The 13,454-nt window shown below is 41.8% G+C and overlaps 1 protein-coding gene across 4 annotated transcripts in view; it reads right to left on the bottom strand.

Annotated features, from left to right (window-relative positions):
* Positions 1 to 2,648: 2,648 nt before the first annotated feature.
* The window catches only part of cux1a (cut-like homeobox 1a), a 225,308-nt gene continuing 214,502 nt past the window's right edge, over positions 2,649 to 13,454 (bottom strand). For all 4 annotated transcript variants that reach the window (XM_063203205.1, XM_063203206.1, XM_063203208.1 and 1 more), the window contains 2 exons: positions 12,535 to 12,838; positions 2,649 to 11,107 (listed from right to left, as the gene is read on the bottom strand). In XM_063203205.1, coding sequence (XP_063059275.1) covers positions 10,579 to 11,107; positions 12,535 to 12,838 — 833 coding nt within the window. In that variant the 3' untranslated portion in view covers positions 2,649 to 10,578. The remainder of the gene's footprint in view (positions 11,108 to 12,534; positions 12,839 to 13,454) is intronic.

Raw genomic sequence — 13,454 nt, 5'->3', positions numbered from 1 at the left:
TGTTGAAAATGAATATCAAGTAAGGAGTACTCTGCATCCATGAGCAGAGGTGTCTAAAGTAAATGGTGTAAGTACAACACCAGTACCAGATATTGCATAGTTGTTACACTAGTTATTCCACTGTCTCTGCTGAGGTAGATAGTCTGTGTAGTTGTTACTTAAAACTATTAAAAACTGAAAAGAAAAACTGCCACAAATTTGATCTAACCAGCCCAGAATCAGCTGATCATAAGACTGGTAGGCCTACTGTGAAGTGTACAGTAGCTGTAGACCAGTTACTCAGTGAACCTGTGTTAGAAGAAAACTGAAGAATATTTTATGTTTTACCTCTAGTTTTACTTTTGGCACCTCTGCAAATGAGCAATTTAAAAACATTCATGCAAAATGGAAATACCACTCAAAAAAGTAAAGTGGCTAATCAGCCGTTGAACAGGCTGTCATGTCATGTCAAGTATGTTGACTCCAACTTCTGGGCCTTATGCTCAAATCGATCACACGAGTCCCATTCATTTAAACACAATGTTTGCCCCCATACCCACCCATAAGCCTAATACAGTACAGTCAGTGCTTAATTTGTCAAGTGGAAGGTCCCGGAGCACAGAGGATGGGTGGCTCCCCCAGGAGGGGGGTTCTGTGATGTCTTTCCCTGAGCTTCCATCCAAGGTTCCGGAGCTCTCATCTGAGGTTCCAGAGCTAGCTCCCCCTTGTTCCCCCTCAAATTAAGCACTGAGTACAGTACTTGGGGCCTGGGGAGCTCTAACCTTCTCCCCCCACCACAACACTCCAGCTAAGAACTTCACATGTCACATGTCAAACGAAGTGTGGGTCACCAGGTCAACAAACAAGAACAGCTGACAGCAAAGCATCAAGGATATCTGGGCTTCCATAACTCCCCTGCACTGCTTCTGCCATTGACTTCAATGTTAAACACATCATGGCAGTAATTAAGACAAAGAAAGTCATAACCAAGTATTGAACATTGATATGTTATGTAGAAAGTACCAAATTTCAACTGATTTGATGTGACCCGAATTTCTTTTTTCTCCTGAAGACAATGGTGATTATTCTAATAATGTAAATTCCCCAAATTCATTTTTTTTAAGCTGGAAAGCCAAAATATGTCAAAATAAACAAAAGAATGATTGGAGTAGTTCAAAATTTGGACAATGAATCTATAATCACAGTTTAACATTGATACAATTATGGAAATAAATCAACTTTTTCAGGCTATTCTAATAAAGTGACCTGGAGCCGTATGTAGGTACTGCATTTTGCCTTTGTATGGCGGTATTGAATCCCTTTAAAATTTGTCAAATATAAAACATTGAAATCTGTAAAATGACCTCTAACGCTATAAGCATTGTGGAATCAGTTAAACCCTAGTGTTCTTCTCACTTTCACAGAGAGTTACATTACATAACAGTTACGTAGCGTATTGGTTACAGTCTGTAGTGCAATGTTGGGTTAGTTGCTTTGCTCAAGGTCACTCCAGTCATGGATGTAGGTGTAAAGAGAGGTAAGGTTGGGATTTGAGCCTGCAACCCTTTGATTGAAAGACCAACTCCCTAACCATTAGAATGGCTCGTTAACCTAAAACATATGCATGACATTAACTTGATTCCCAATGCTGATATCGAAGTTACTCACTTGACACCATTCACCCAAATGCTTAAAGTGGTGTCAAAGATGGGGAGTGTCTCTTTTTTTTGGTTTTGGTATATGTGGTTTACGTGGTTTATTTCAACATGTTGAAAAGTGTAATTTGAGGACTCGAGGGGTGTTCAGCTGGGATGTAGAGTTGAGAAATAAATGAGATAAGCGTAGACCTTTCTCAAAAGATGATGCCACAATGGCCTTCACCCTTTGCATCAAAGGATGGACTTTTAAGCAGTTAATTATTCTCAGAGAGGCTGATCAGGGTGGGGAGTGGTGGGGGAGGGGGGCAGCTGACTTTGACTTTTGCCCTGCCAATGCTGTCAGGGGCCCTGGAAACAGGAACACAGCATCCAAATCCAATCCAAATCATTGACATCATCCAGATTTAGTGAAGAACTGATCAGTGGGCCCACATCCCTTGGGTAATAATACTGATGGACCTCTCTTGGAAATGCCTGCCATTTCAAGCTGAACGGTCTGGTTAATAGCTCTGAAATTGTACAAGTATTAATACTTAAGTCTTCATCAATGGCCTGGGCAGTTTTGCCCGGCCCCTTCGAAATAGTAAGCCGATTTGTAAAGGAAAAAAAACAAAACAAAAATAAAAATCCAACATGGGACCCTGAGGGTTGTCGGCCTACTGGGAAATGCCCTGTATGACTGATGACCGCTCCAGGTCTCATTTCCAGTATGAACGTGGCTCATGTCGGTAAATATGGTATTAGTCCTTGGGCTAGGACCAAAAAATGCACATATTTGTCTCACCTGAGGTGGCAAAAGTTACCAATGATTTTTGTAATCCTCCATCCCTGAGGGACGAGTCTGTAAAATACTGCTGTATGAACTAGTGAGATGCAATGTGCTGCTTCTTACGTTGGTGCTTAATTTGTGCGACGAGAGACATTCATTCAAATCTAATTAGTATTTCAGCATGACCTCTGCTACTGTGCTCCTTAGAATATGATTGCAAAAACAAGCAACAAATGAAACACTGCCACACAATCCTTGTGTTTGTATAAAAGATATTTACTTCAATTATCACACCTAGGGTGCTAGTGAATAGTAATAACAACAACAACAGAAATACATAGTGAGTATCGTACAGTGATATTGCTTTTCTGTATCAGACAGGGACCATTGTACAGTGCTGAGAACAGGCTAGGTGATTACATGAAAACAAACAAATGAACAAAACAAATGAGATCAATCCCAAAAAAAAGAACTTAAATGGCATTTTTTTTCTTTTTGTATTTCACGTTAAGGATGAATCAATACTAACATCCCGCAGCTTTTAAAACCTATCTATATATATATTTATATATAGAATTATTTATATATCTTTTTTCGGTGTAGAAAAACAGCAGACAGCTGCGGAGGGCAGCCCACTGGAGGGAGAGAGCACTAAGACCAACAGGATAAAAGGAGTATCCACCTGAGCTTATAGAAACAACAGGACCAGCCAAGTTAGAGGAACAAAAGGGGGGGGGGGGCAAGACAAATAAACAAACAAAACAAAACAAAAAAACAAAACAAGTGCTGCCCTTAAAGGGCCACACAACATTTGCACATGATGTACATACAAGCAGATCCCCCTAAGCTGATTCCTTTTGATTTTTCCATTTTTTCCAAGAAATACACTTTGCTAAGCCCCATTTCGTTCATACCCCCCCGTGGAATATCGACCAAGAGGGGTGCCAGACCATGCAACTCTTTGACACAATCTTTACCACTATGTACCGCTGTACTGTTTCTTTATTTTTTTCTCATTTTGTTGACAAAAGTCATTTTTGGTTGACTGGATTGATAAATGATAATATATTCAGTTTCTGGTATCACACAAAAAAAATCAGATATATATGGCACAAATTAATTTGATTATTCATCGAGTAATGGTTTCAGCTGCGTTTAATGTTTGGTACAGACGTCCCTCTAAAGTGGTGTCGGGAAGAGACATTTGGTAGAAAACATTTGCTGTCCATTCCACCACACACACCTCCAATTTATTTACGACATATAAAGAAATTATTCATGTCTTCTTTTTTTCTGTGAAAATAATATATACTGCTATTCAGTGTGCTTTGACTAATATATCCTGTGTTGGAGGATGATCTCTGAACATTTCATAACATATCCATAAACAAAACATTATTTACCCTCCTCTTCGTATAAAACATTTCATCCCCCTGCTCCAATGAAATGCCTCAGACTGAGATTCCGTAATGGAAAAGACGCTATCAGTGTAGTGACAAAGTGAATCAACAGATGGCGCAATACAGACTGAAGGAGAGACCACCACAGCCCATTCATTGTAATGTTTACATCATCTATGGTGTTTGGCTACAGGTTATCACGTACACAAACACAAAGAAAGGACAGATTATTTTTTTGTATGTTCAAGTGTTCAGCCTCCACATTTTGGATAATCTCACACCCGCACATTATTTGTTTTAAAAAATAAAAACAAACCAAAAAAATTTAACAGTCTACAACAGTGTCCCAATGAGTTAATGTTGAATAAGGAATTACATGAAATCTGTTGTGGAGAGATGCTAAGTGCTGGCAAATGGTGAGGAGATGTTCATGACTGGGAGAGGGTCAGTTCATACAGTGAAAGCTGTCTACCAAACTGCATATTCAAATCATGTCTTGTGAGTTCAAACTTTTCAGAGTTAAGGAAAGTGAGGTCTTTAAGGTCTTCATATGGACAAAATTCACTATAAAATCTACCACTACTTACATTTATAACAAAAAAAAGAGAGATAATGTTTTACTGGTGTTTACTGATGTTAAGAAAGGATACAAGGTTATAGTATTTTTTTCTGTACAATTTAATACGAAATCCTCCATAGTATCTATAGAAATCTACTTTAGTTCTATAGAAAAATATTTGCAAAGGATAAATCCCCTGAAATTTGACCAAAATGAAAGACATTGGTTTTGCAAATATTTGTACATGGTCTACCTGAACAAGTGAGAGGACTGGACATTGTGTTCATGTTTCTAGCTTTGAAAAGGACAAACACGTAACAGAGCTTGAGGCAAGCAACTGAAAATCCTGCACAGAAAACAAAAACAAAACAAAATGGATGCCGTCCACTCTCCTTGTGAACCAGTGTTGGTTTGGGGCTTTGCTAATCCAATGCCAATGCCTCCCAGCTCATTACTCATTAGTGCAATGCATCTACAGGATGATCAGCTGAGGCAACACAGATCAAAAGACAACAATCAAAAACAAGAGAGAGAGCACAAGATGAAACCAGAGAAATAATGAAAAATAATATGATTGAACAAGATGGGCTGATGAACAGAGCTTTTGAAATACAACAACTGGCAAGACTGGCACCAACATACTTCAATTATGTCATTACATGAAAACGCTAACATCCTGCATCAAAACAAGAAACAGAAACAAAACAATTGAACAATATGATGAAAGTAAAATGAAGAGAGATGTCAGTATGGATTGGGAGCGATGGGGTGGAGTATTCTAGTGTGCACTGTGTGTTCTGTACCAGTCTAGCGGCCCAAGGTGAATCAGAGCCATCGCACGCATACACACACGTACAGCCACTATGCAGTGGGGTTTCACCCAACCAACCACATTATTAAGCCATGTGACACGGGGACAGTGAGAAGGAGGGACCTATGGCTGTTTTGCTTGATACAAACTGAGAAAAACAGAGTGAGAATGTGAATGACGATGAGAACCGTGAACATGCTGAGTAGAATTGGGCACAAGAGGTCAAAGGTCAATATGAGATGCTGTATGACATGGGTAGGAAGTAGGAGAGGCCTGTCTTCTAAAAACTACTCTTGTTCCTCATGAGAATTTAAAAACAATTTAAATCAATTAAGCCACAAGGCGGTTTTTCTTTACCACTTTTTTTGGGCAAAATTTAAGAGCAGTTTCATATAAGCTGGTTTTACATGTGTACAACCACTTCAGCAAGGGCCGCATAGAAAAGTATCATGTACCCAACTGCTATACTATAACAACCAATCTATTTAGAGATGACAGAGGAGTATCGGGGACTAAAGGAGTCCCCTTCTGAATCGGTCTTCACCAGTCACTGTAATTTTAACTCTCGAAGGAAAGCCCTCAATTTGTTGTAACTTTTGTTGTAACACAAACATGGACATGAGATAGAAACAATCAAGGAATCTCAGCTCTCACAATTTCTCAGCTTCATCAAAGCTCAAACCTCGCTCTCACTTGACGGCAACAGATAGAACTAGTCACTTCTACAGGAGTTTTAGAGGTATGCTGTTGCAAGTTGGGCCTATACACCCTCCCTCCCTTGGTGTACGGATCCAACAACCAACTCTATGCTTTTTGGAGTGAAATAAAGAAACTTTACAGTAGTGCTAAGTTAACATCAAATTCCTCTGGTAACAGTCATTTGGGCTGTATAAAAAAATGCTCTTACAGATCCATAAAATGGAGCCCTCAGTCACAACTGCTTCCATAGTTTTGTGTTTATTTTTGTTTTGTTTTTAATCTAGTGTAAGGCTAAAATTGAAGCACACAAAAAAAGCTTAGCTGTTGTGTTTTGAGATCTCTGTGCTTTTAGAGTTGTGTATGCCTTTTTTTCAGTAGCGTTTGAGTTGTCAAAAATGTTGCACTGGTGAGAAGGCATGGGGGCTTGGGGTGTGTGCTGTGCACTGTACAATGCCTGGCTTGGCCAGGTGGAAGACTTAGGTTTTCAACCATGCAGTTTGGGGGGAGGGGGGCTGGACAACAAAATGTGTAAGGCATCTTCGAGTGAGTCTCAAACACATCCTTCAATGGCTGTTTGCGATACTAAGCACAATGCCTTTTTTTCATGGGCCAAATATTTCACAACGTTCACTCAAAGCAGTCCTCAGAAGAAAAAAAAAAATACAGCTCATGAAGAAAAAATGTAAAGCTGTATGTTTGCCAACAGGGAATTCCTTTTTTCTTTTTCTTGTGGTTGTTCTATTTTCATATACATGCACTATTGTGGGACAATAGCATCAGTTTAAAACAGGAGATTGGAGCTATTTAAGTGTTTCAGTTGGGGACTTCTGTGCTTCATATTGAATTCTCCAGGTGTTAAGGCAACATATTGGGACGTGTTAACATTTTTAAACTCACATCAGTATTGTACTTCATATTTGCATTCTTATGCAATTCTGTGTACCACTACATAATTATCACATAATCATGTAGAATATATTTAATAACATTGAAGGTTAAATAAAAATAGAGACAGAGAATGACTTTTCAAATTAACAATGAGTTGTTAAATTCAAAGCATCAACCGATGTAGTCAGCTCTAAGTGATAAGAAACAAAAACGTTCAGTAACCCCTTAAGTGCTTGTTACTAGTGTATTGCGTTTGAGCTTGTAATTGGCATGGTACGCATTAGTCTTGTGATCAGCTAGTGCTTAAAAGACACTCACAGCTTCTTTCGTCTTCCTCACGAAAGCAGCCAAAACAGCAAATAATAATAATAATAATAACGACAATAATAATAATAATAATAATAATCAAAGTCAGCACCAGTATCGGGCAACGATCCTCTCAACAGATCAAAAAAATGATACAGAAATAAAAAGAACATGGTTGGGACACATGGCCTGCAGACCATTAAGGAAGGACTTAAATTCTCAATAACAACGTTGACGAGTTAATCGAGTTAAATCAAATCGACATCAAAGAGCCAAAGATGATGCAGCTGGATGAGCAGTAGAGGTAACTCGGGCTCCATTTAGCTATCTAAAGCTCGGCCGAGTCTCCTAGCCTGGGACTCCATAGACCAACGCGCATCGCATCCTTGATCCTCAGCGCTATGCTAACGCCAAAGCTACTGGAGCTGGATAAGCTGTAGGGGTGATGTGGGGTTTGCAGAGTTGTCTGAAACTCCCCCGGTCTAGGACCCACTGAACTCGCTCCTCTCGCATCCTTGTTCGTCAGCTCTATGCTAACGTACGCGCAAGGAGCAACATCGTCTAGTCTAAGCCATCAGCTGCATGAGCAGGCTCACAGCCTACAGCATGGCTCTCGTGGTATACTAGGTACACTTCTACCGAAAGACTGACACAAATATTTCTAAATAAAATTTAAAAAAAACATGAAAGCAAATAAAGACCGAAGTTTTAAATGACAAAAAAGGGAGGAGTTACAAAGTAATAAATGCACACACACCTAACGATGATAATATGTACTGTATCAACACTGAACACTGTGTTAACTCATCCAGCTCAATTGTTTTTTTTAAAATAGAATATACATGACACTATCCATATAATTATTATTATTTGAATTCAAAAAACAGACATGGATCACAAGTATAAGCCATATACTGCCTGCAGTCTTTTTTTAAAAAGTGTAACCTGACCACACATAGTCCCTTCCATAAAATAAAAATAACAAAACTTAAAATCAGAATAAGACATTAATATGTAAAATACAGCATCTATAAATAGACAAAAATAATAATAATCGATAAAACACTCAAAAAAATAAACAATAAAAGAAACAAAGGGGTTAACTATTGTGAGTCTCTTATATGATAAAATGAATGTAACCTAAATGTGTACGAAGTCATGTAGCTTCTAAAGGAGCTTACACAGACAAGGGTGGCAGTTACGCACTCGATATGTGTGCACATATATACAAGTAGAAACCACACAGACCTAGAAAATATATACGTTGAACAACCCACCCACCCCACCCCCCAACACACACACCCACACACACACACATAGGAGAGGCAGTGGGCAGGCAGACTCTGTGGGGACTGGTGACGGTGGTAGAGGTGGTGGTGGTGGTGGTAGGATTGTTTGGTTGGGCTCTTTGATGGGTTTTGTTTTAGCGTTACCGTGGCGACGCTTGTAACTTCTGCTCCGTTGACCTCTGAGCTCGTCATGGTGACCTTGTGTTCTATTGCCCCCTGCTCCCGACTCTAGGGCATCCAGGAAGCGTGTTTTAATGCTCGCTGTTCATTTTTATCACCAAGTCCACTGGCTACATTGCTCCCCTTTCCTTACTGACATACGTCTATCTAAGTCCTTACACTTGGGGAGAAGACGACGGAATCAGGAACATTGTGTGGTTCTTATCGACAGCACAGGAGTCCTTAGTTTCTACTTTAAAAAAAAAGAAATTGTGGGTCCACCACCCACCCAGCCACCTGCTCACCAAAGAAATGTCCAGTCCTTGAGCCAGCACTGGTAACAATGCATACAGGACAGCAGAGCATGGAAGGACCCAGGCGTTTTGTGAGGAGGGCGGTCTTCCAGCTGCCTGACAGAAAAAAACCCCTTTTATCTCCCTTTGAGTCGCGGGCCCTAATTTCTTTCTTTGTTTTGTTGGGGTTTTTTTTTTCAATTGGGACAAGAACTTCAAAAACATCTCAGCCTGTGCAAAGAACGAAGACAACAAGAAATCTACTTGAGCAGTTCAGGACCATTTTGATTAAGTTTTGTACATGCTGGAGCTTTGTAACAACGGTAGTCCAAACCTTTGGCAACATGGAGACACTGGGTATTGCTAAGTGCTGACGGAACAGGTGAGCTTGGAGCTTCTCAATGAAACAATACATGTGTGTGTGTGTGTGTGTGTTCATGTGTGTGTGTGTGTGTGTGTGTATATAGGGTGCATCCAATAACTGCCTGCCCTAGTTGAGGTGTCTGATGTGTGGTCTCTTGGTGAGGTCAAGACGCGTATGCTCTTGCTCGTCACACTCTTTCTCTCTTTGAAAAATATCTAAAACAGGAACAATTCCTCAACAAACTGTACAAACCATTGTGTTTTTTTTTCCTCAATAACATTTTTCCTGATTTTGGCCTAAGGATGGAGTGTATGAAACAGTCTTTCTGGGTTCTCTGAGTCCATTAAAGCTATGAAAATAACAAAGACTCTACACCTCAGAGTAGTCTACATGCCGTATGAAGAAGAAAAAAAACACTACCCAGCTACAACAGGATTCCTGTCTATTGCATTGTCCTGTTGAACTTCTTTTTTTTTAAAGTGTGAGATTTTTTTAAAGTGAGTTTTTAACTACGTTGTTTTTTTTTGTTTATCTTTTCAAAAAAGTTTGTCATTTAGTTCTAAGAATCACTGGCCACCCTATGCATTTAGAATTCCGAAGCAGTGTAGTCGTTTAGAGTCAACAGACTGCAATCTCTTACTGGCAAAACTCTGCTAGAAAATAATTCTTTTTTTTTTCGCTCTTTGATGAAAATGATCTAATCATAAAAATTTCGAACCGTAAAATAATTGTTGTGAAACTTGCATAGCCAATACATGGCATGAGGTGGGAAGTGATGGGAAGGCTTTTTTGTGGAGGAGAATGTCTTCACTTATTTTTTTTTCTTATTTTTCTTGAATTTTTCAGACGTTTGGCTATTTCTTATCAGACTATTTTAGAACGTCCCCCTTTGACAAAGAAACACGTGTATACTGTATATACACTCGCTCACACACTCACGCAGACAGGAGACATTACAAGTAAAGGATGACATGCCTCCTCATTTTCTCTAGAAAAAGGCAAACACTATGTGTCATCAAGAGGGTTGTTGTTCTTTTTCTTCTGTGTCTCTGGTATGTTGTTTTAAACGCATAGAGACTGGTGGGGGTGAGTGAGTGAGTGATGCCTTGTGCATGTTTTTTAAGAGTTCCGTTGGTCCAAGCCCTGGAACCTGCAGGACTGGGAGTCATAATGCTAAATTAAGTCTTTCAGCTTTTCTCTCTCTCTCTCTCTCTCACGCGCTCTCTGCCCTCGAAAAAAAGTCTCACGTCAGGGCAAGAGACGACGGAACCGAAGAGAATCAAATAAGCAGAACCTCTTGAGAACTTCGCAATATTTTCCTCCACCACATCTTACTTTCTCTCCTTTCTTTCTTTCTTTTCCGCTCTCTTTCTCTTTCTTTCTTTCTTTCCCTCTCTCTCCACCTCAGAACTCCCACTCGTTCCCCAGCTCGTCGCGGTTGGCAGCCTTCTCCAGTCGGTGTATGATGTTGTTGAGGTTGGCTGCCTTCCTGCGCCGCACGCTGCTGTCCTTAGGGGCGCTGGAGGAAGAGGAGGATGAGGAGGAGGCAGGCGCTCCAGCCACCGCACCGCCCGCTCCACCACCGCCACCCATGGCCGCCCCGAACAGGCTCTCCATAGCTCCACCTGGCTGCTTGGAGCCGTCGCCACTGGTGCCCGGGTCGTCTCCGGCGAGATGGGCCTGGGAGGGGTGCAGGTGGTGGGGGAGGTGACCGTGATGGGGGTGGTGGTGGTGATGGTTGGGCTTGGGGCTGTTGGAGACGCTCCTGCCCCTCTCCCCGTCGCCCCCGATGCTGCCACCGCCTCCTCCGGTGCCGCCGCCGCTGTCGGACTCGGTGCCGTCGCAGCTGCTCTCTCCCTCGGCCGTGCGAGCACCGCCCTCGCCTGCTGCCGCCTGGATCTCCTCGATGAAGAGCTCGCGGCGGATGCGGGACCTGCGGGACGAGGCAAGGGGGGGGGCGGAAAGTTAACCAACCCCTTAAGACACTAATCATGTTATAAATTAACTGTTACCAGAATGGCAATGACCAAGTCGTAATGTATTTCTGAAGGCTCTGTGCCCTGTCATAGTGTTGTTGTACTATGGTAGTTACATTTTTTCAAAGACTATTACAATGTCCCACTGTTGGGACGGTGCCTGGTAAGGAGCTAGGTCAAAAAGGCCAAGTAGACCATAGCTATGTTCAGCCATGCAATGGCCACACAGTGAGATGAAACACTACAAGGTTGAGGAAGCTATCTACAGTAAAGGACAACCCATATTGTCAAGCAGGCCCTTATATTAGTCATTATCGCCAAAGACGATTTACCTAGAAAGTTGTTCATACTCCACTTATATACATAGCATCAGGGCTTGACACTGGCACCTGCCAAAGGGGCCAAATGCTGGTAAAACTTGGCTGTGGCTAGTAATACTTTCAGTGTCACCAGCCAATTTGGCTGGCAGCTTACTCCTTGGTCTGACATATGTATCATATATTCCCTATATTCTGTTGCTTACCCCTTGTGTATCAATTGTTTGTATCTAAGTTCAAGAAAAAGCGTAGTAACTCAGTTTCTATTTAGAGACTTAGACTTAGACTTAAATGGCTAGTGACTCGGGAAAATCACTAGCCACACTGGCCAGTGGGTGAAAGCGTTAGTGTCAAGACCTGCATAGCAGAGAGATTTTAGAATGAGAGGGGACATATGGCGGCCATCTTGGTGACGCCTCCGGGGTGCTATTTCGCGATTAAGTAGACCAGATCTGAGAGTCAATGGGAAAAATGAATGGGGAAACTGAGTATAGGACGGAGGGGAACCCAAAGGTTGTGAAAACCATATGGTTGAAACGACCGTGAAAAACTGATCAACCTAGACTACTTGGTTGTGTCATACGAGTCAAAATAAAGCTTTTTGAGCCACTTTTCTCACGGTTTTTTTTGACAGAGCGCAGGCGCAGTAGTTCCATAACGGCACGAGAGCAACGGCTTTTCACAACTGAGCATGTGCATAATTTCGCGTGCGCCGATGCAGCCAGATGATTGGATCACTGTCAACGCAGCTCAGCAGGCACATTGGCTCTTGATACCAGAAAGGCGGGAGATGTGCGGGTAGACGCCATATTTGCGTTACGAATCTTCACCGTTAATTTCTATGTACCTGTCCTATCTCCCCTTACTAGAATATTTCTGTGCATAGTATGTATGTAGACCCATGTGTTCCTGTTTAGAAAGACAGTCATGATTCAGATTCAGATTCAGAAAACTTTATTAATCCCATCAGTGGGCAATTAAGTAAGCAGTCCCAGTCCCCAGCAAATGCCAGGGAGGTCCTATCCACCTGTAGTTGTAGACCACCACCACACACACACACCCCTCACCTGTAGTTGTGGAACCAGTTGATGACGGTGCTGGTCTTGAGGTTGAGCTGGTTGGCCAGCTCCTCGATGGTCTTGGGGGAGGGGTAGGGCTTCTGCTGATAGGCCCTCTTCAGGGCCTCCTTCTCCTCGGGGGCTAGGACTACGCGCGGCTTCTTCAGGTGCTGCTGGGGGCTGCAGGAGGGCCCAAACTCGGCCCCAACCCCCACACCCGCCACGCCGCCGACGCTACCATCACCCCCGGCCCCGGCACCAGCGCCACTGGGCACCGCCTCGCTCACCGAGCTGTGCCGACGCTTCATGTATGCTGCATAGACAAGAGGAGAGAAGGAGGTTCACAGATCAGATTTATTACAGAGTCCTGTTTTGCACCTTGTCAGACTGTAAAATGTCAGTCCTGTGTATGTCATTTTCCCTCTATGACTTTTGCATATGCAGAAAGTGACAATAAAAGCTGAGTTGACTATTACTGATGTGCTATATTTCAGCCCTTTGGTAGCAGTGAACTGAACACTGTAAATAGACTGAGTTGTAGTTCATAGCTGTGGCTATGCTTCATGTATGATGCACAGACGAGAGGAGAGAAGGAGGTTCAGAGATGTGTTACTGACGTGTTATATTTGAACCCTTTGGTAGCAGGGACTTGGACACTACTGTAAATAGACTGAGTTGTAGTTGGAGCTGTGCTGCCACTTCATGCATGGTGAACAAGAAGAGGAGGGTTAGGTCAGATTAATTGCAGTTATATTCTTTATATTTATCACGTTTTGTTGTTTCATTAGTTATGCACCTTTCGTTTTTTTTATATTAATGCAAATATCAATGGTAACACTTTATTTTAGGGATACATCTACAAGCACTTATACATACAATGTTAATGCCTGCATAAGTAACTTGTAAGGCATGTACTAAGCAAACGCTAA

This window comes from Engraulis encrasicolus, chromosome 7 (assembly GCF_034702125.1).
Source record: "Engraulis encrasicolus isolate BLACKSEA-1 chromosome 7, IST_EnEncr_1.0, whole genome shotgun sequence".
NCBI classification, from domain to species: domain Eukaryota; kingdom Metazoa; phylum Chordata; class Actinopteri; order Clupeiformes; family Engraulidae; genus Engraulis; species Engraulis encrasicolus.
This window is presented reverse-complemented; position numbering and strand designations above follow the sequence as displayed.